This window comes from Schistocerca nitens, chromosome 3 (genome assembly GCF_023898315.1).
Source record: "Schistocerca nitens isolate TAMUIC-IGC-003100 chromosome 3, iqSchNite1.1, whole genome shotgun sequence".
In the NCBI taxonomy this organism is placed as follows: Eukaryota; Metazoa; Arthropoda; class Insecta; order Orthoptera; family Acrididae; genus Schistocerca; species Schistocerca nitens.
In genome coordinates this window covers 605,622,031-605,643,307 of record NC_064616.1, presented here as the reverse complement: position 1 = coordinate 605,643,307, position 21,277 = coordinate 605,622,031, and the positions used below count along the sequence as shown (strand labels likewise).

General features: G+C 44.8%; 1 protein-coding gene across 1 annotated transcript in view; it reads right to left on the bottom strand.

Moving 5' to 3' along the window:
• Positions 1-266: 266 nt before the first annotated feature.
• Positions 267-21,277, bottom strand: part of LOC126248537 (regucalcin-like) — a 135,924-nt gene continuing 114,913 nt past the window's right edge. Inside the window, exon 6 of the mRNA XM_049949596.1 lies at positions 267-665. Within this exon, the coding sequence (XP_049805553.1) occupies positions 435-665 (231 nt within the window). The 3' untranslated portion in view covers positions 267-434. The remainder of the gene's footprint in view (positions 666-21,277) is intronic.

Below are 21,277 nucleotides of genomic sequence, written 5' to 3'. Positions count from 1 at the left end.
TATGCCTAGTACGCTGCCCTCGTGTGTAGCGCATCTGCAAAGAGTGAAGAAAATGGACATCGCAGAGTACCCCGACATCCTCCCAAGAGAACAGCCACCCTTTGGCAGCTAGCCTAAACAGTGCCGCGCTGCAAAGTGGGACCTCCTCTAGAGTGAAGCAGATGTGTACGAATGCAGCCAGTTACCAGATCAGTGAACCTGCTGCTGTGGCGCCTGTTGAATGAACCTTGTACACTAGAAGATTTTTTGCAGTTAAGTCAATTCGGTCACAGTTTTTAAACAACTTATTTAATCGGGCATGGAAATAACAATAATATAAAAATATTTTGGCGACGTAGCACATTTCCATGTCTTCATCTAGGGTGGTAGTATGTAACGAGAACTTTATTTACTGTCGCCAATCCCTGTAACATTGAGTGCCACGATAAACGTGCTCAGAGGAGGACGCGGTGTGCGGGGAGTCCCTTGGCGCCGAGCCCGGTGACACGGAAACTGCAGCCGGCCATAGGCAGGCGCTCCAGCTCTTCACGGGTCATGCCGTCGAACGCTGACGTGACGAACAACTCGTCGAGGCCGGCACCGCCCCACGCCACTGACGTCACGTTAAGTGCCGGGATGTCCACCCGCTGCAGCAACTTGCCACTGCCCGGATCCACCTGGATCACCTGTAAAAACAACTATTATTGTCCTCCAATCCAAAGTTTAGCATGTACTTTCCGCTTATCAAAATGAAAAATTTTTAAACGAATGTTGGTAGATTAAGCAATTGTAGTTATTCTACAGTATCTGATCGGAAGTACGTGGACACTTATTACGATGTGTCCACCATTCATCTTTATGACGGCTTTAACTCAGCTGGGAACATTTTAAACTGGGTGTCTGAATGTCGATGGAGGAAACTGAAGAGCCGAAACCAAACAGGGTTGTGATGTTGGACTTGGGGTCTGTAGCGAAGTCGACGTTTTAACTCGTCCCAAAGGTTTTCCACTGGATTCAGGTCGGACTATCGGCAGAACAGTCCAATACGGAAATGTTGTTGTCCACAGACTATTTCCTTGCAGATGATGCTTTAGGACAGGGTGCACGGTCATGCTGGTACAAACAATCATCGTCTCCAAACTGTTCCTCTACTTTTGTTGTTGTGGCCTTTAGTCCGAAGACTGGTTCGATGCAGCTCTTCATGCTACTCAACCCTGTCAATTTTGGATAAATGACAGCATCGGTCGGAGATACTGGAATCCTTTATTTTACAGATTGATTTCGGTCACTGTGTAACCATCTTCAGAGCAGATTAGTCGAAACTTGTAGATCCATATTATAATGGCACAACATATTCTGTGAGGTGCAACATGTGCTGTGATTATTACTTTATACAAATATCTTCATTTTTACTGCATACAATAATTTTTAAATTTACAGAAGAGACTATTTTGTAACCGTAGCAGTTGCCGATCCAACGTACAGTTGTACATAAGTTCACTGTACGTTGGATCGCCAACTGCTAAGATGACAAGATAGGTTCTTCGGTAAATTTAAAAATTATTGTATGCAGTAAAAGTCAAGATATGTGTTGGAAGTAATCCTGACAGTACATGCTGAGAAAATATTGTGCTATTAATATATTGGTCTACAAGGTTCGAATAATTTCCACTGAAGATGGTCACACAGTCACCGAAATCGATCTGTAAAATAAAGGATTCCAATATTTACGACTGCTGCTGCCATTTATCTAAAATATATTGACAATAAAACGGTCGTGGTGCACACGGTTCACAATGGAATTAGACATCAAGCCTCTTCATCCCCAAATAACTACCGTAACCTACATCTTTCTAAATCTGCTTACTGTATTCATATCTTGGTCTCCCTCTATGATTTTTACCCCCCCCCCCCCCACTTTCCTCCATACTAAATTGGTGATCCCCTGATGTCTCGGAATGTGTCCTATCAACCGATCCCTTCCTTTAGTCAAGTTGTCCAACAAATTTCTTGTCTTCCCAGTTCTGCTCCATACCTCCTCATTACCCGATCTACCCATCTATTCTTCAGCATTCTTCTGTAGCACCATATTCCAAAAGCCACTAATCATTTCTTGCCTAAACTGCTTATTGTCCATGTTTCGCTCCCATGCGTAGCTACAAATGCTTTCAGAAAAGACTTCCTAACACTTAAATCTTTATTAGACGGTTATAAATTCTTCTTCAGAAATGCTTGCCAGTCTACATGTTATATTCTTTCTACAGCAATCATCAGTTGTTTTGCTGCCTACATACAAAATTCATCTATTACTTTTAGTGCCTCGTTTCCTAATCTAACTCCCTCATTATCACTTGATTTAATTCGACTACATACCATTATCTTTATTACGCTTTTGTTGATGTTCATTTTATGTCCTCCTTTCAAGAAGCTGCTCATTCGCTCATTCCGTCCAACTGGTATTGCAAGTTCTTTGCTGTCTCTAACAGAATTTCAATGTCATCCGCAAACCTCAATGTTTTTACTTCTTCTCCCTGTACTTTAATGCCCAGTCCTAATTTTTCTTTGATCTCCTTTACTGCTTGCTCAAATTAAAATATTGAATAACGTCAGGGTTAGGCTGTCCCGCTCCCCTCTCAACCGCTGCTTCCCCTCCCCTTCATGCCCCCTGACTCTTATAAATGCCGTCTGGATTCTGTACACATTATAAATAGCCCTTATCTCCCTGTATTTTTACCCCTGCTACCTCCAGAACTTCACAGAAAATTTCCCAGTGAGCACTGTCTAAAGCTTTTTCTAAGTCTACAAATGCTATAAACGTAGGTTTGGTTTTTCTTAAACTATCTTTTAAAAGAAGTCGTAGGGTCAGTATCTTCCCGCTTGTTCCAATACTTCTCTGGAGACCAAATTGATCTTCCCCGAGGTCGGCTTCTACCAGTTTTTCCATTCTTCCGTGAAACATTCGTGTTAGTACTTTGCAATCACGCTTTATTAAACTGTTAGTTCGGTAATATTCACACCTGTCGGCACCTGGTTTCTTTGGAATTGGAATTATTACATTTTTCTTGAAGTATGAGGGCATTTCTCCTGTCTCACACACCATCTTGCACACCAGATGGAGTTGTTTTGTCATGGCTGGCTCTGCCAAGGCCAAGACTATCAGTAGTTCTACTCTAGGGGCCTTGTTTCCACTTAGGTCTTTCAGTGCTCTGTCACATTCTTCTTGCAGTATCACATCTCCCTTCTCATCTTCATCTACGTCCTCTTCCCTCTCTATACCATTGAATTCGAGTTCATGTCCCTTCTATATATATATATATATATATATATATATATATATATATATATATATATATATATGCTCCTTCCACCTTTCACCTTTCCCTTCTTTGCTTAGTTCTGGTTTTCCATCTGAGCTCTTGATATTCATAGAGTTGCCTCTCCTTTCTCCAAAGGCCTCTTTAATTTTCCTGCAGGCAATATATATTTTTTTCCTTAGTGAAACACGCATCTAAATCCTTACATTTGTTCTCTAGCCATTCCTGTTTAGTCATTTTACACTTCCTGTCAATGTCATTTTTAGACATTTTTATTCCTTTTCGAGCCGCGCGGGATTAGCCGAGCGGTCTAGGCGGCTGCAGTCATGCACTGTGCGGCTGGTCCCGGCGGAGGTTCGAGTCCTCCGTCGGGCATGGGTGTGTGTGTTTGTCCTTAGGATAATTTAGGTTAAGTAGTGTGTAAGCTTAGGGAATGATGACCTTAACAGTTAAGTCCCAAAAGATTTCACACACATTTGAACATTCCTTTTTGCCCCCCTTCTGTGATATCTAACGATTTCTACTAGGTCTTCTCTTTTTACCTATTTCATCCTCTGCTGCCTTCACTATTTCACCTCTCAAAGATACCCATTCGTCTTCTACTGCATTCCTTTCCCCTGTTCTAGTCAATCGTCGCCTAATGCTAACTGAAACTTTCAACACCCTCTGATTCTTTCAACTTATCCAGGTCCCATCTTCTTAATTTCCTACCTTTTTGGAATTTCTTCAATTTTGATCTACAGTTCATAACCAATAAACTGTGGTCAGACTCCACGTCTGCACCTGGAACTGTCTTACAATTTAAAATCTGTTCAAAAATTTCTGTCTTACCTTTACATAATTAATCTGACACCTTCTAGTGTCTCAACGTCTCTTCCCCGTATATAACCTTATTTCACGGTTCTCAAACCGAGTGTTAGCGACGATTAAACTACATTCTGTGCAAAATTCTACGAGGCGGTTTCTCCTTTCATTCCTTTCCCTCCAGTCCATATTCAGCTACTATTTTTCCTTCTTTTCTTTTTCCTATTATTGAATTAGACCCCCCTCCCCCTCTCGCAGTACTATACGCAGTACAAAACCCTGTAAAATGTTTTCACATCCTTCCACATTTAGCGTTTTCTTACGCGCAAAAGGGGACCACACCCGAACCACGAAAAACAGCTCCATACCGTATCGACAGCTCCGCTGTTTTTTCACTATTTGTATTGTACATGATGGTCGGTAACGTTCTCCAGACATTCGGCAAACTCAAACCCTGGCATTGGATTGCCACAGGGTATAGCGTGACTCACAACTGCGAATCACTCGTTTCCCGTTATCCATTGTCCAGTGGCGTCGCTCTTTATACTTCCTCACCCAATGCTTAGCACTTACTAAGAAAATAAGTGTCTGACGAGGAGCTGCTCGACCATTGTACCTCATACGCACAGTCACTATGCTAGCTGGACTGCTAGTAGCACCACATCTACATCTACATCTACATCTACATTTATACTCCGCAAGCCACCAAACGGTGTGTGGCCTAGGGCACTTTACGTGCCACTGTCATTACCTCCCTTTCCTGTTCCAGTCGCGTATGGTTCTCGGGAAGAACGACTGCCGGAAAGCCTCCGTGCGCGCTCGAATCTCTCTAATTTTACATTCGTGAAGCAATATATACGATACCTCATCCAGAAACGCACCCTCTCGAAACCTGGACAGCAAGCTACACCGCGATGCAGAGCGCCTCTCTTGCAGAGTCTGCCACTTGAGTTTGCTAAACAGCTCTCTAACACTATCACGCTTACCAAATAACCCTGTGACGAAACGCGCCGCTCTTCTTTGGATCTTCTCTATCTCCTCTATCAAACCGACCTGGTACGGATCCCACACTGATGAGCAATACTCAAGTATAGGTAGAACGAGTGTTTTGTAAGCCACCCCCTTTGTTGATGGACTACATTTTCTGAGGAGTCTCATGCTCGACGTTCCCTCTCCGTCAGTAGCTGTGTTTGTTCCTTCACGTTTCCACTTCACTGTCATATCACCAAAAGTTGACTTGTGCTACTTTAGAAGGGTTAAAATGTGCCTGATGTAATTGTTATTCGGATGACATCTAAAGACTAGTCCACGTTCGATATCACCTAGCCCGCCTAACCGACCTATTTGGTGTTAGCGCTTCTCTAGTGGCAACACAATACTCCCCGCCTCGTTTTACACCGGCGCGACCGCCTCTAGTGACATCTAGTGGTAAGTTTCGCATTACGTAGAGGTGTGGTGGAGGGTATTTGTGTATCACTGCCACTTCCATTTTTACTGCTCCAGTAACGAATGTTTCAACGGAAGAACGATCCTTGGGAAGCTTCCGTGTAACGTCGAATCTCTCTCGTTTAACCTTCATGGTCTTTCCGCAAGATATACGTAGGGGGAAGTAATACAAGGTGTCCTGTTTATCTTGATCGCCACAAAGAACCTTTTGTCCAGCAGGAAAATAACAGTGTATCAAGATAATGTTGTTTTGATCCCTTCTCCTGAGCGGCTTCCCCCTCCTACTCCCCCTCCCTCTCTTGTGCCCCCTTTCAGTGTCTCCGCACTCCTTCTTGCCTTGTCTTCCCTCTTCATCTCCTGCCCCACGTGTCTCCTGTCTCCTAGTGCACCCGCTGACGCGCCTACACTCTTCATCCCGCCACCTCCCGTGCTGCCCCTTGCTCTCCCCTCCTTTACCATCCTCTCTGACCTCTCCCTCGGCAGGTCCCACCTGGCAGTTTTATTCTTGATCGTGTGTGCCCCAAGTGGGTTTTAAGTGTGTTGTTCTGGAGTGTTTTTAATACTGTGGCCGACTTTTAACCTGTGCATGTGCATTCAGTGTCTTCATTGTGTTTTAAGAATCGCCAACTGTGTTTTTTTAACTTTATGAGACTGTTTTAACTGTCCCCCCATGAACGTCTCCATGTCAGTGTATTTTTACCTCCATTTTCTCCCCTTACTCTGATTTACGTTCCCCTTTTTTATCGCCTTATATATGTAACATTTTCATCTTATTTTGGTTGTCACGTCGTCACTCGGCTGAAGAGCGGCGGATTGTGCCACTGACAGCCCTCCCCTGCCCATATGGGGCAGGGGAATGAAATCACAATAAAGAAAAAAACAAAAAACAAAAAAATGTTTTGAGACCAGATGGATATTAACCAGCATGACTGCCTTTCTAGTACATTTGTTCTTTACGAATATATGAATAGCAGTATGGCACTTTTTAATTAGCAACCTATAGTTTTCATTTGCTAAAGACCTATTCCAAAAAGCCAAGAGAAGTGCACACCGGTCGTTCCCTCTACCATCTTCAACTGAAGTACAAGAGTGTGCTGAAAAGTGATGCCTTCGAAGTTTTATATGAAAACTGCTAAAGTCTCTTAAACATAGAGATGTTATCAACATTCTATTCAGCTATTATTCATTTCTACGTATTTATTACTTTTTTTCAACAGAGTTACCCTAGTGACGAACACATTTCTCCCAGCGAGAGACCACTTTGTTGATACCGTCACTGTCCCATGTCTGTCCGCCTCCGTAGCGCAGCGGTAGCGTTACCGCCTACCTCGCAAGGGGGCTCGGGTTCAATTCCCGGCATGGGACTGGGTGTTGTGTCATCACTGACACGCAAGTCGCCGAATTGGCGTCAGCTAAAAAGACTTTGCGGGCTTTCGGAATAAAATGAAATGATATGGTGGCTCTCAACTACGTACCCTCCAACTCAGAGTCGAAATATTAAAAGTTTTGGCAGGTTTCGTTGTCTAAGGGCTGGGATACGTAGTTGCCGCATTATAAGGCAAATACTGCTGAGTCTACAGTATACAATATGAATATACACATGAATCGAATGGTCGAAGGTTCCTATCAGTCAGCAATCGCGAATGTAACGTACAAATTTATAAATAAAAGATATGAATAAATAAAATCTGCAGGTACTATCTTAACGACTTTAAATGATGAGTACGGTAGTAGAAGTACTTTTGAGAATGTGGTATATTTCTGCAAAACACGTATTGGTGTCGATGGTCCAGCAATTAAATAAAATATAAGTTGAATAACAGGGAAACAATAGATTCTTACTGCACGTAATTAGTTATGAACGAAAACATAGCTTTCGAGATATTCACTTCTAAACGCTTACTACGTCTTCACTGTAGAAATCTCGGAAGTCTCACAAGTTCACAAGTCTGCACTCCAAAGTATTTCTATCTCTCGTGACCATGCGTAAACAGCTCCACACTCCAAGTGTCTCTCGACGCCGTGTCTCCCTCGCACCGTACTGTTCCAGACTCTCCCGTGTCCTCTCCCACACTCTCCTCCCACTTCCATGCAGTCTCCCCATTCACGAGCGCTGTGATTGGCTAGAGCTCTCCCACCTTGTCTTCAAGGCAACATACATTCATAAACATAATGAAACACTTTCGAAATACTGGATTTACATTTAAATATAAATATTCCTACGGCTGGACCATAAACACGCTCTAACACACATTATTAAATACATATTCAAATTAAATAGAGATATATCAAAGGAATAGCAAGCAAAAGTAGGCCAGTAGCCTAACGTCTCTGTGCTTTCTAAAATACAGTAAATAATTGACCAATTTTTCATGAATAGCACATATCGGATATAAACAAAGACATAGATGAATAAATATATTTATAAGCATGCTGCTACCGTTTTTTCGTGTAACTGTGGAGTACTTGTGGTCTGACGCGATCGACAGTAATCAGCCATTTTGACCTCCAATAACTCATGTACTATTCAAGTTACACGCCTGTAATTCACACCAATTTAGGTTTACACTAATAGCTTTTTAAAGACACGTCGATCGACAAAATCGGAAGAACCGTTTAGATTTTGCTGGGTGTTACTTGTATAATTTACCATCAGATACTAAACTTTAAACTAATGAAGATATTGAAAACCTGATAACACCACCAGAATCGTCGTGCAAATAATGGTAACGCACATGTTTCTTTTTAAGGTACCATGATTCCTCTGGCTATTATTAATTTCTATATGAACTGCGAAATGTCTGCCATGATGGTTTCACAAAGTCCGCCATCTTTGGCACTATCAGCATACAAGTCTCTTCCATCGAGACAGCGTAACTATGGAACTCCCAGCCGCGCGGCCGCTGGACCCCGGCTAACGTTCGGCACCACATGGTTGCTGTCGGGCCGCGGCCCGTCGGTAGGCCTCTGTGCGGCCACGTGAACTCCGAACTTAGATTATTTTCAGGGCGCCACGATTCGTCCGTTACTTCACAACTTGCAAATACGGCGGCCGAACACCAAAGGGGATATCCCAGCCAATAAATGCTATACAGTCATTTCATTTCATTGTACCATGTGTGACTTTGTTGACGCAGCCACAACCTCACCTCTGCTTGCACCGCGCCATCACAATCAAAGTGAAGACCTCAAAAGTGTTCTTCAAGTTCTGGAAACAGATGAAAATCGGTTGGAGGCCAAGTTGGGACTGTATGGAGGATGACCGAAGACAGTGAAACCAAGGTACTGCGTGTGATCTGGCATTGTCATGCTGAAGGAGAGGGTGCTCCATGTGTGGGCGAGCTCTTCGAATTCGAAACTCGATTACAGCATGCTATTTCTCACGCATCGACATAGTTACGTTACGCATACCTCTAGCAGCAAATGGCTGCAAATACACTCCTGGAAATTGAAATAAGAACACCGTGAATTCATTGTCCCAGGAAGGGGAAACTTTATTGACACATTCCTGGGGTCAGATACATCACATGATCACACTGACAGAACCACAGGCACATAGACACAGGCAACAGAGCATGCACAATGTCGGCACTAGTACAGTGTATATCCACCTTTCGCAGCAATGCAGGCTGCTATTCTCCCATGGAGACGATCGTAGAGATGCTGGATGTAGTCCTGTGGAACGGCTTGCCATGCCATTTCCACCTGGCGCCTCAGTTGGACCAGCGTTCGTGCTGGACGTGCAGACCGCGTGAGACGACGCTTCATCCAGTCCCAAACATGCTCAATGGGGGACAGATCCGGAGATCTTGCTGGCCAGGGTAGTTGACTTACACCTTCTAGAGCACGTTGGGTGGCACGGGATACATGCGGACGTGCATTGTCCTGTTGGAACAGCAAGTTCCCTTGCCGGTCTAGGAATGGTAGAACGATGGGTTCGATGACGGTTTGGATGTACCGTGCACTATTCAGTGTCCCCTCGACGATCACCAGTGGTGTACGGCCAGTGTAGGAGATCGCTCCCCACACCATGATGCCGGGTGTTGGCCCTGTGTGCCTCGGTCGTATGCAGTCCTGATTGTGGCGCTCACCTGCACGGCGCCAAACACGCATACGACCATCATTGGCACCAAGGCAGAAGCGACTCTCATCGCTGAAGACGACACGTCTCCATTCGTCCCTCCATTCACGCCTGTCGCGACACCACTGGAGGCGGGCTGCACGATGTTGGGGCGTGAGCGGAAGACGGCCTAACGGTGTGCGGGACCGTAGCCCAGCTTCATGGAGACGGTTGCGAATGGTCCTCGCCGATACCCCAGGAGCAACAGTGTCCCTAATTTGCTGGGAAGTGGCGGTGCGGTCCCCTACGGCACTGCGTAGGATCCTACGGTCTTGGCGTGCATCCGTGCGTCGCTGCGGTCCGGTCCCAGGTCGACGGGCACGTGCACCTTCCGCCGACCACTGGCGACAACATCGATGTACTGTGGAGACCTCACGCCCCACGTGTTGAGCAATTCGGAGGTACGTCCACCCGGCCTCCCGCATGCCCACTATACGCCCTCGCTCAAAGTCCGTCAACTGCACATACGGTTCACGTCCACGCTGTCGCGGCATGCTACCAGTGTTAAAGACTGCGATGGAGCTCCGTATGCCACGGCAAACTGGCTGACACTGACGGCGGCGGTGCACAAATGCTGCGCAGCTAGCGCCATTCGACGGCCAACACCGCGGTTCCTGGTGTGTCCGCTGTGCCGTGCGTGTGATCATTGCTTGTACAGCCCTCTCGCAGTGTCCGGAGCAAGTATGGTGGGTCTGACACACCGGTGTCAATGTGTTCTTTTTTCCATTTCCAGGAGTGTATGTAGATATGAAGAATAAAGACGTAGACGGTTTGAACGTTTGTTGTATTTTTTAAAAAAACCTTAAGATTTTTCACATAAAATATTCGGAGGCTTTGCTTTTCAGCACGACCTCGTACATTGGTGTCCACTGTTCTCACAGATCCTTCAGCTGAAGATGGATTTTATTCCAAAACCCCAGAGAAAATCGATCATACCAAGGCTAAGGACATGAGACCAATTAATCTGTCCTTTCTGCTAATGATGTTAGAAATACTGGGCAGCGTGCACGTCAGGGAAACCAGGTTAAATTGAGGTTCCTCTACATGAAGTCCAACAGGCATATCAGCCAGGCAAATCATGCGAAACAGCACTTCACCAACACGTCGGAAAGGCAGAAAAGCACTGCATTTTCAGGAAATGGCGCTCCGCATCTTCCTGGATGTTGATGGCGCTTTCAGCAACACGACCTTCGAAAATATGGTTAAAGGTGCAGATATAAATGGCATCAAGACCACTATATGTAAATGGATTAAGACTATGCTGAGCGGTCGAAAGGTAGAAGGAACCGTCATCAAAGTGAACATGGTGATCGACGCCGTTACCGGGGTCCGCAAGGAGAGATCTTGTCCCTGCAACTGTGGAACCAAAGTGGTGAATGAGCTCATTAAGGAATTAAATGCATAATTCTACTTTTCATAATGATAAACAGACGACTGAATCATATTAATAGTTGGCAACTTTGCAAGTACTGTTAGAAGACTGGCACAATGCACTCTGAACATTATGCAACAGTGATGTAGGGAACAGTATGTAAGGATTACTCCCAGGAAAACTGCTGTAGCACCGTTCACGGGGAAGTACGTCCAAAAGTACTAGAATGTCACGCTCTTCAATGAAATTCTACCTAAAGAGCGGGTAGTGAAGTACGACGGTGTTTAATAAGTAATGCAACAATCTTTTTCTGAAAGCAGGTTGGTTTTATTCAGGATTCCATTACACCATATTATTCCCCACTCTTTTGGCTCCAACCGAGCGGGATAGCGCAGTGATTAGCAAACTGGACTCACATTCGGGAGAACGACGGTTCAGATCCACGTCCGGTCATCCTGGTTTAGGTTTCTAGTGATTTCCCTAAATCTCTTATGGCAAATGCCAGGGTGTTTCCTATGAAAGAGCACGGCTGCTTTCCTTCACCATCCTTCCCTAATCCGAGCTTGTGTCCCGCCCCGAATGATCTCGTTCTCGACGGACGTTAAACACTAATCTTCTCCTCCTCCTTCTCCTCTTTTGGCTACAAAACCTTATTTTTCAACATAATCTGCGTTCAATGCGACGGCCTTATGCCATCTTACTGGAAGGGTCTGTATGCCCGCAAGATACCACTCTACTGGTCAACGTCGGAGCCGCCGTCTTGCTGCATCGATAACCTTCCCTTCCTCTACGTACTGCTTCCCGCGGAGTGCATCCTTCATTGGGCCAAACAGATGGAAGTTGGAATGTGCGAGATCCACGTTGTAGAGTGGATGAGGAAGAACAGTCCAATGAAGTTTTATCAGCTCTCTCTAGAAATTGCAGTACCAACATCTTGTAGTGTTGCAGGTGCATCTATGAAGACTCTACACTTCAGATGACCCCATTAGAAATAATCACCTGGGTTGATATGGGGGCTATAAGGGGCTCATTGCGCAGCATATCCACTGAATGCTAAAGTGTCCACGGCAGCGATCTGCCGGTACAAATTCATGTTCCTGTACCTGTCTGTGTTTGTCTGCTGTGACAGGTCCCGCAGAAAAAAACAGGCCCAATAATGCATTGTGCACTGACTGTCCAACTGACTTTTTGTTCACGAGGCAGAGCAGCAGCTTGAACATTCTCAGTAGCCCAGTGACGCTATTTCTGTTTGTTGACGCACGCATGGAGATAAAAGTCAGCCACATCACTTAACCAGACCTGATACGTATCGACAGTTCCATTTTCAAAGGCGTCAGTCATCTCATTTGCAAAAGAATACCGCCGTTCTACGTACCTGTCTTTCAAAAGTTGGCATCGTGGAATTTTGTGAGGGAGAAGGTTAAATTCCCTTTTCATTATCCTCTGGAGAGACCGTCGTGACATTCTGAGTTGCTGTGCCGCACTTTTTTGTTGATGTAGTGAGCTACTCAATGAATAAGGTTCGCAGTTGTTCCACGTTCTCTAGGGTTACAGCTGAGGACGGTGGCCGGACTGGCCCTTCTTGTAATCATGTAGGGATACAGTCTTTTCAAAACATTTTATCAACTGGTGAAAAAATCTGGGAAAACATTGTACAAAATCTGAACCAGACGATGCTTAAATTTTGTCACCACAATTGTACTTCAGTTCCGCAATGTAATCTCATCGAGAAGAGGTCATTCCAGATAGTGCTGTTCCTGGACTAAATGTGCTGTTGAACGCGCGCCTCACGACAATGATACGTCCAGAATTTGCGTAAAATGCCTTTACGATCAACAAACGCTCTTCGAATGTTGGCACTTTCATTCTGAAATGTGAATTGAGACATCGGTGAGTGAGCTATAGAATTTTCAGAGCTACAGTACAACAATAAGAAGAATCATTTACGGCATGCAGTTAAACCACGGTAGACAAATAATTTCTTACATCTTTTTCTGCCACCCTGTAATTGTCCGATAACGCTCCCTTAGCATATACCCTAAGTTGATTTTTACGTCTCAATGATTCATTCTGTTAAAGAGTGATATGTGTCCTGCTTGCTAGAAAGCCTTCAGACTAACTATACAGGAGGTTTGATATTCCGTTATGAATTTCAGTATGACACATGAACAGCAACTTTCGTATTTTTAACTTTTAGATAACTCTGTCTTGTTTACTCTGATTAATATTCTCAAGCCTACTAAGCATGTGGGAAAGAAACAAATTAAAAGTGTTTGCACACCCCATGGAATAATATCTCTAGATTAGTTCCCCATGTATTTCAAATAGTAAAATGACGTATAAGTTTTTTCACTAAAAAAAGAGTTTAGAACTTTTATATTTAGCAGGTATAGTGATTTGCTCTTTTACAGTTTTGATTCTAGTTTCATCAAAGTATGTGTACACGCAATTCAATCTGAAGTCGCATTTAGAAAAAGCTTTCTCTAGATTGTCAAAATATGTCTTAATATCTATGTGATTATACCAAGTAACCATGTTGATTCTTGTTGCTTTGGGTCTCCCAATGGTGAGTGCTGGATTACATTTCAGATCTACACCAAGTCATTATTTTCGTGCCAAGAATTCTTTATTAGAAAACTTGTGAGGAATATTACTTCGGTCAGCGATTTCAAAGGCAGTTTCCAGGCTGTTTCCCATACTTCTAGTGCAGACAGTCAGTAGAATTCCTGGCCTAAGATCTTTATCCGCTCACTATTGTTCACAAGTAAAAGTAGTATTTCGTTCAAAATGGTTTTTTTGGTGTGTGCTCTCTGCTCTTTCAGGGTGGTCAAAGGTATATTGAACGGTCTGCTAGAGGCTCCCATTTAATTTACTTCTTCTATGAATTTTAAAGCGTCTTTGATTGTATGGTAGTTTCAACTGTCCTCAAAAGGTCAAAAGGTCCCCTCGGCATTTGTAACAGAGCGTTGTATTTTATTTTCGTTGTGGATAATATACATTTTTAAAATTCTGTGAGTTTAGCATTTCAAGCAATAACGAGGAAAGCCAGTGTGCACTGTTACCCGCTGTGATCCACTATGGCTACCCATTTGGCACTGTGTGAGAAAAACGTCAATATATGTCATACAAATTTAGTTAAAGTACTTTAAAATGCACGACATTCAAGTTCCATGAGAACGCCACCAATACGCAATAATTATATGACAATGATTAACAAAAAATACCTACAAAGAGGTAAAATCACTACAAATACGAACAGAAGAGTACGAAATAAACAAGACGGTATAACTCAGCAGATGTACTCCAGAAATAGCGAAACTCGCCCAATTACTTCATGTAACTGAGGCAAATAAGGCAGAATCAACTAAAGTACCAGCGGACTACAGTGAAAACAAATAAAAGTTATTACCGGGTAACCACACTCTACTCTACAAGAATAATACTGCAAGAAGAAAACCTATTATCTGAAGAAATTTACAGTACGTGGCCAAAAGCCGTGGAAGGACCCTAGATATGAAAGTAGCAGTCACTGTTCTGTTGCTGAAACGATGCGGCGCATTTGTCACCATACAATATTAGTAGAACAGGGTTCCTGACGCTTCACATTCAGATCGCCCCTAAGGCTATGCTGAAGCAATGTGACGACTATTCGTCAAAAACGTGTGCCCGTCCTGTGCGGTGCTTTATGCGTGTAGAAATATTGTCCTTGGGATACTGAAGATCCACTCCAGACACTACGGGTTTCGGAAACCTGAGTTCTACCCTACTTTACTATGTGCTATCGACAGTTGTTTCGTCGATAGCAGGCGGCGCATCGCGTGCAGCTCACGACTCAACAGTCACCTCAAACTAAACATCCTGCAAGCGCTCCACCAGGCCATCTCGCTCAGAGGACGCTAAATTGATATGACCCCACTGCCCACCGCCCTGACAGGACTGTGCATCATTTCAAGTGGCAGCACACAGAGCTTCACGTGCTGCTCACGGCTCAACAGACACCTCAAATTAAATATCCTGCAAGCGCTCCACCAGGCCATCTCGCTCAGAGGACGCTAAATTGATAAGTCCCCACTGCCCGCCACCCTGACTGGCCTGTGCATCTTTTCAAGTGGCAGCACACAGAGCTTCACGTGCTGCTCACGGCTTAACACACACCTCAAATTAAATATCCTGCAAGCGCTCCACCAAGCCATCTCGCTCAGAGGACGTAAATTGATATGACCCCACTGCCTGCCGCCCTGACAGGACTGTGCATCATTTCAAGTGGTCGCACTCACAGCTTCGCGTGCCCCTCACAGCTCAACAGACACTTCAAATCAAATATCCTGCAGGCGCTCCACCAGGCCATCTCGCTCAGAGGAGGCTAAATTGATACGACCCCAGTGAGCACCGCCCTGACTGTCCGCCTTGACTGGCATGTGCATCTTTTCAAGTGACTGCACTCAGAGCTTCGCGTGAAACTCACGGCTCAACAGACACCTCAAATTAAACATCCTGCAGGCGCTCCACCAGGCCATCTCGCTCAGAGGACGCTAAATTGATATGTCCCCACTGCCCACCACCCTGACTGGCCTGTGCATCTTTTCAAGTGGCAGCACACAGAGCTTCACGTGCTGCTCACGGCTCAACAGACACCTCAAATTAAATATCCTGCAAGTGCTCCACCAGGCCATCTCGCTCAGAGGACGCTAAATTGATATGACCCCACTGCCCACCGCCCTGACAGGACTGTGCATCATTTCAAGTGGCAGCACACAGAGCTTCACGTGCTGCTCACGGCTCAACAGACACCTCAAATTAAATATCCTGCAAGCGCTCCACCAGGCCATCTCGCTCAGAGGACGCTAAATTGATAAGTCCCCACTGCCCGCCACCCTGACTGGCCTGTGCATCTTTTCAAGTGGCAGCACACAGAGCTTCACGTGCTGCTCACGGCTCAACAGACACCTCAAATTAAATATCCTGCAAGCACTCCACCAGGCAATCTCGCTCAGAGGACGCTAAATTGATACGACCCCACTGCCTGCCGCCCTGACAGGACTGTGCATCATTTCAAGTGGTCGCACTCACAGCTTCGCGTGCCCCTCACAGCTCAACAGACACTTCAAATCAAATATCCTGCAGGCGCTCCACCAGGCCATCTCGCTCAGAGGAGGCTAAATTGATACGACCCCAGTGAGCACCGCCCTGACTGTCCGCCTTGACTGGCATGTGCATCTTTTCAAGTGACTGCACTCAGAGCTTCGCGTGAAACTCACGGCTCAACAGACACCTCAAATTAAACATCCTGCAGGCGCTCCACCAGGCCATCTCGCTCAGAGGACGCTAAATTGATATGTCCCCACTGCCCACCACCCTGACTGGCCTATGCATCTTTTTAAGTGGCCGCACTCAGAGCTTCGCATGCCGCTCACGGCTCAACAGACACCTCAAATTAAATATCCTGCAAGTGCTCCACCAGGCCATCTCGCTCAGAGGACGCTAAATTAATATGACCCCACTGCCCACCGCCCTGACTGACCTGTGCATCTTTTCAAGTGGCTGCACTCAGAGCTACGCGTGAAACTCACGGCTCAACAGACACCTCAAATTAAATATCCTGCAAGTGCTCCACCAGGCCATCTCGCTCAGAGGACGCTAAATTGATATGACCCCACTGCCTGCCGTCCAGACTGGCCTGTGCCTCTTTTCAAGTGGCTGCACTCAGATCTTCGCGTGAAACTCACGGTCAACAGACACCTCAAATTAAATATCCTGTAAGCGCTCCACCAGGCCATCTCACTCAGAGGATGCTAAATTGATATGTCCCCACTGCCCGCCACCCTGACTGGCCTGTGCTTTTTTTCAAGTGGTCGCAGTCTGAACTTCGCGTGCCGCTCACGGGTCAACAGACATCTCAAAAGAAATATCCTGCAAGCACTCCACCACGCCATCTTGCTCTGAGGACGCAGGCTGACGGCTGCAGTGTAACACGTGTTAAGTTCGGCTCGCGAAATTTAGTTGAATTCGAAGGTGTTCTCGCAGATGGTGTTGTCTAGTACAAGTGGAAATCGTGTAAACAACAGTGTCCTGTGCAGTAGTGCTATTTTTTTTCTGTGCTCCGCCAATATCTTCGAGAAAATGGTAAACAGAAGAGTCAACAGCAGCGCGTCCAGCAGCGGGGAAGCTGCAGGTGCGGCGGGCCCGCTCCTGGTGGAAGGTGCGGCCGCGGCTCCCGGTCTAGCGGAGCTGGTCCACTCTGAGGTAAACGCTGCGCTTCGCGATAAAAACAATCGCGATCTGATAGCAGGCACTATATCAGATACTGTAACGGCAGCAGTATTGGCCAAAATGCGTGAAACTGTTGAGGCCAATACTGCCGAAATTACAGCACTAAAAAAGTCTGTGTCTGAATACGAGGAAAAGGCACGAGAGTTGGAAGTGAAACTATCTGCCGCAACTGACGAGCTAGAACAGTACCAAAGGCGAAATAGTCTACGACTGTTTGGAGTAGTAGAAAATAAGGAAGAAGACACGGACAACCTGCTTATACAGGTCGCGCGTGAAAAATTAGGCGTTGAAGTGACCAAGGCAGACATTGACAGGAGCCATCGGGTGGGACGAAAACTACCAGGTGCTACCAAACCTCGTCCAATAATAATTAAATTTGTCTCTTACCGAAAAAGGACAGAGATCTTTACCCAGAAGAAGAAGTTAGCAAGGACAGGGCTTACAATAAGGGAAGATCTGACACACGAACGGCTAAAGATTTTAAACAGTGCCATATCCCATTTCGGTATTCAGAATGTGTGGACTCAGGATGGCAGAGCAATCATTAAGACAGCAGCTGGAAAGAAGACAGTCACAAACATGACAGAACTGAATAGTATTAAGTGAAGCTACTCCAGCCAAAAGTGCAAACTTAACACCATTTGCAAATTGTAACAGCCCTATACTGAGATATAGTCTTGTAATTGTATTAATTTTTTAATTATACCCATATTTGTACCTTCAACCAATAGTTTTTGTAACTGTATTAACTTTTCACTATTTTTTGTGTCTGTAGCTCTAACCATTACTTAATTTTAGTTAGTGCTAATACTTTTTTCATTTTCTCAGTTTATTCTCTTCCATTCTGAAATAGTTCTATTGCAATTATTAGTCTCTCCTTTAGTTCATTAATCACTCATCTCTTCGGTTTAAATTGTTCATAACAAAAATCACTATCAGTATCACTTTAGCAAATTTTTGTCACTTGGCGGAAGCAGCGGCCAGTGCCCCTCGCGGCAGGTAGTGCCTAACAAAGGGACAAACCAGTCTGCCACCCTACTCCATGCTGCTCAGCGAAACGCGTCAGAGCTTTTAGCAGCTCTCTGCAACATCCAGTCTTTACCTGCACATTACGAAGAACTTAGCCTCCTCTTCAACCAACTAAACTACCACGTAATCCTCCTATCCGAAACGTGGTTGAAACCACACATATCCTCTGCATCTTTTCACCTCCCAGGGTACACATTTCTTAGGGCAGACAGATCAAAAAAGCGAGATGGCGGGGTCGGCGCGTATATACGAACAGATCTCAAAGCGAAAGTCTTATGTACGTCAAATCCTGCTGAAGAAAAAGAGGCTGAATTCATGTTCATTGAAATAAATATACAAAGTAGGAAATTCTTGACTGGCGTCGTGTACAAGCCGCCAAAAATAAGCTCAATGAGTTGCTTCCAGTCGGAATTACATTCACTTCAGTGTCAATACGAACATGTCATCGTAATGGGTGACTTGAACATAGACCTGCTAAGAGACACTCCCTCCTCAATAAACCTAAGAAGACTGTTTAGCTGCAATAGCATGAACATTCTTCCATTACAACCTACACACCATACGGCGCACAGTCATACTCTTATAGACGTAATCGCAACGAAACAGACTGACAAAGTAAGAGATGTTGGTCAAACATCGGCCCCTGGCCTCTCAGCACATGATGTAATATTCCTGGCCTACTCTGTGCAGCCCCCAAGGACCAAATCGCGTTACATAACTTGTAGGAACATGAAACGTATTGACCTTGACGCTCTAACAGCCGATTGCTCTGAAATCTCATGGCATCAAATAATCAGAAAACCTACAATCGACGGCAAAATTAATGAACTTGGTGATAAACTCACTGCCCTCTATGACAAACATGCACCTGTACGCACAATCCGTGTAAGAAAATCTCCTGCTCCATGGCTGACAGCTGAATTACGTCAAATGATGACTAATAGGGATGCTGCCCACAGGCGTTTCAAGGCAGATCCGAAACCAGAGCGTTTCGAAGAATATAGAACGCTACGGAACAGAGTGAAACAATGCATTCGCAATGCTAAAATCAGGCACGCTCGCTCCCTTGTATGCAGCGATCTGACGCCCACGACTCTATGGAAGAATCTCCGTAGCTTGGGGGTCGGAAAGGCAAAATCGGAAACTAATTTTCATGTGTCAGCTAACGAATTAAATGAATTCTTCTCTGCACCTCTGAATACCAGCACGGCTGATAATTACCGTCCACAAGAATCCCCAAACAGGATAACTAACAACGATACCTTCCATCTAAAACATGTAACAAGAAATACGGCAAGAAAAGGAATAATGAGAATCTCTTCTGATGCAATAGGCAACGACAGTATCGGTATAACCATGATTAAGAATGTTGCCGATATCTTAGTACCTGTCTTAACTGACATATTTAATTTTTCCCTCGTGAACGAAATATACCCCACTGCATGGAAAAGAAGCATAATTCGACCCATCCCTAAGATCGAAAACCCGCAACTGCCTAGTGATTACCGACCAATTAGCATACTGCCTGCTGTTTCCAAAGCACTTGAATATATTGTTCATGACCAAATCACTGAACACCTGCATGAATTCAATCTATATGACAGATTTCAATCCGGTTTCCGTAAACATCACAGCACAAACACTGCTCTAATTAAAGTAACTGATGACCAGAAATATGCCATCGACAATCGAAAGGCAACAATATTGACGCTACTGGACTTCAGCAAAGCTTTTGACACTTAACTTTGACATATTGCTCAGAAAAATGCAACAGCTTAATTTCTCTGATAGTGCAATGAGATGGTTTGAAAGCTACTTAAAAGACAGACAGCAATGTGTTGTCTGCATAAATGAAAAATCTTCCTGGAAACATGTTTCCTCGGGAGTGCCACAAGGATCAGTCTTAGGACCACTTTTGTTTTCTTTATATGTCAACGATATTTCGTCGGTTCTGTCCTCCTGTAAATATCATTTCTATGCCGACGACCTCCAGCTCTACCTAAGCGTCAGACCTGAAGATGTAAACACTGCAATCGCTCAGATGAATGATGATCTGTCTTCAGTAGTGACATGGGCGAAAAACCTGGGGCTTAAACTAAATGCAAAAAAGACGCAAGTAATCTTAATAGCCCATCAGAAATTAATAAGTTCAGATTTCCGCGAACGGCTACCTCCTATTCTGCTCGACGGTACTCCAATACCATATCAGAAAACAGTGAAGAACTTGGGTGTAACTTTGGATGAGCATCTCAACTGGGCGGAGAATACAGTTGCAGTGTGCCGAAAGAAACTGCTTGTCTCTATGCTCTCAAAAAGTTTCGGAACATATTTCCACAGGACTTGAAACGCCAGCTCGTGCAAGCACTCGTTCTACCGAACCTCCACTATTGTGATGTGATTCAACAAGACATGAGTAGTGAAAACAAAAGACGGCTAGAGCTAACCATGAATGCCTGTGTGCGTAACACCTGCAACATTCGCCGATATGATCATGTTAGTGCTTCATACTCCGAGCTAGGGTGGCTGCGGCCGGACAAATTGCGTGACTACCACACTATGTCTACTTCACCGACTCCTCGTCGCGCAAGCACCCCAGTACCTTGCTTCAGAGATTAAAAACCTGTCATGCCATCATAATCGAAACACGAGGTCACTCTTATTTGGTATCCTAACTGTGCCCACTCACAAAACAAAAACTCTTGCAAACTCCTTCTCAGTTGCCGCTGTCCGCCTCTGGAACAAACTCCCCCTTACCTTGCGCAAAATTCAATCTCCTGCTGCTTTTAAGAAGAAGTTGAAGCATTTCCTACTATCATCCTCATAAAGTTCTCCACAAAATTAATGTACAAGGGCAATCCCCTCATCTGTCAAATAGCAAAGCTAGCGTCTCCTATCTTGCTCCTGAGATGCCTTCCTCTTCGTCTATCTCTATTAGCCACGCAA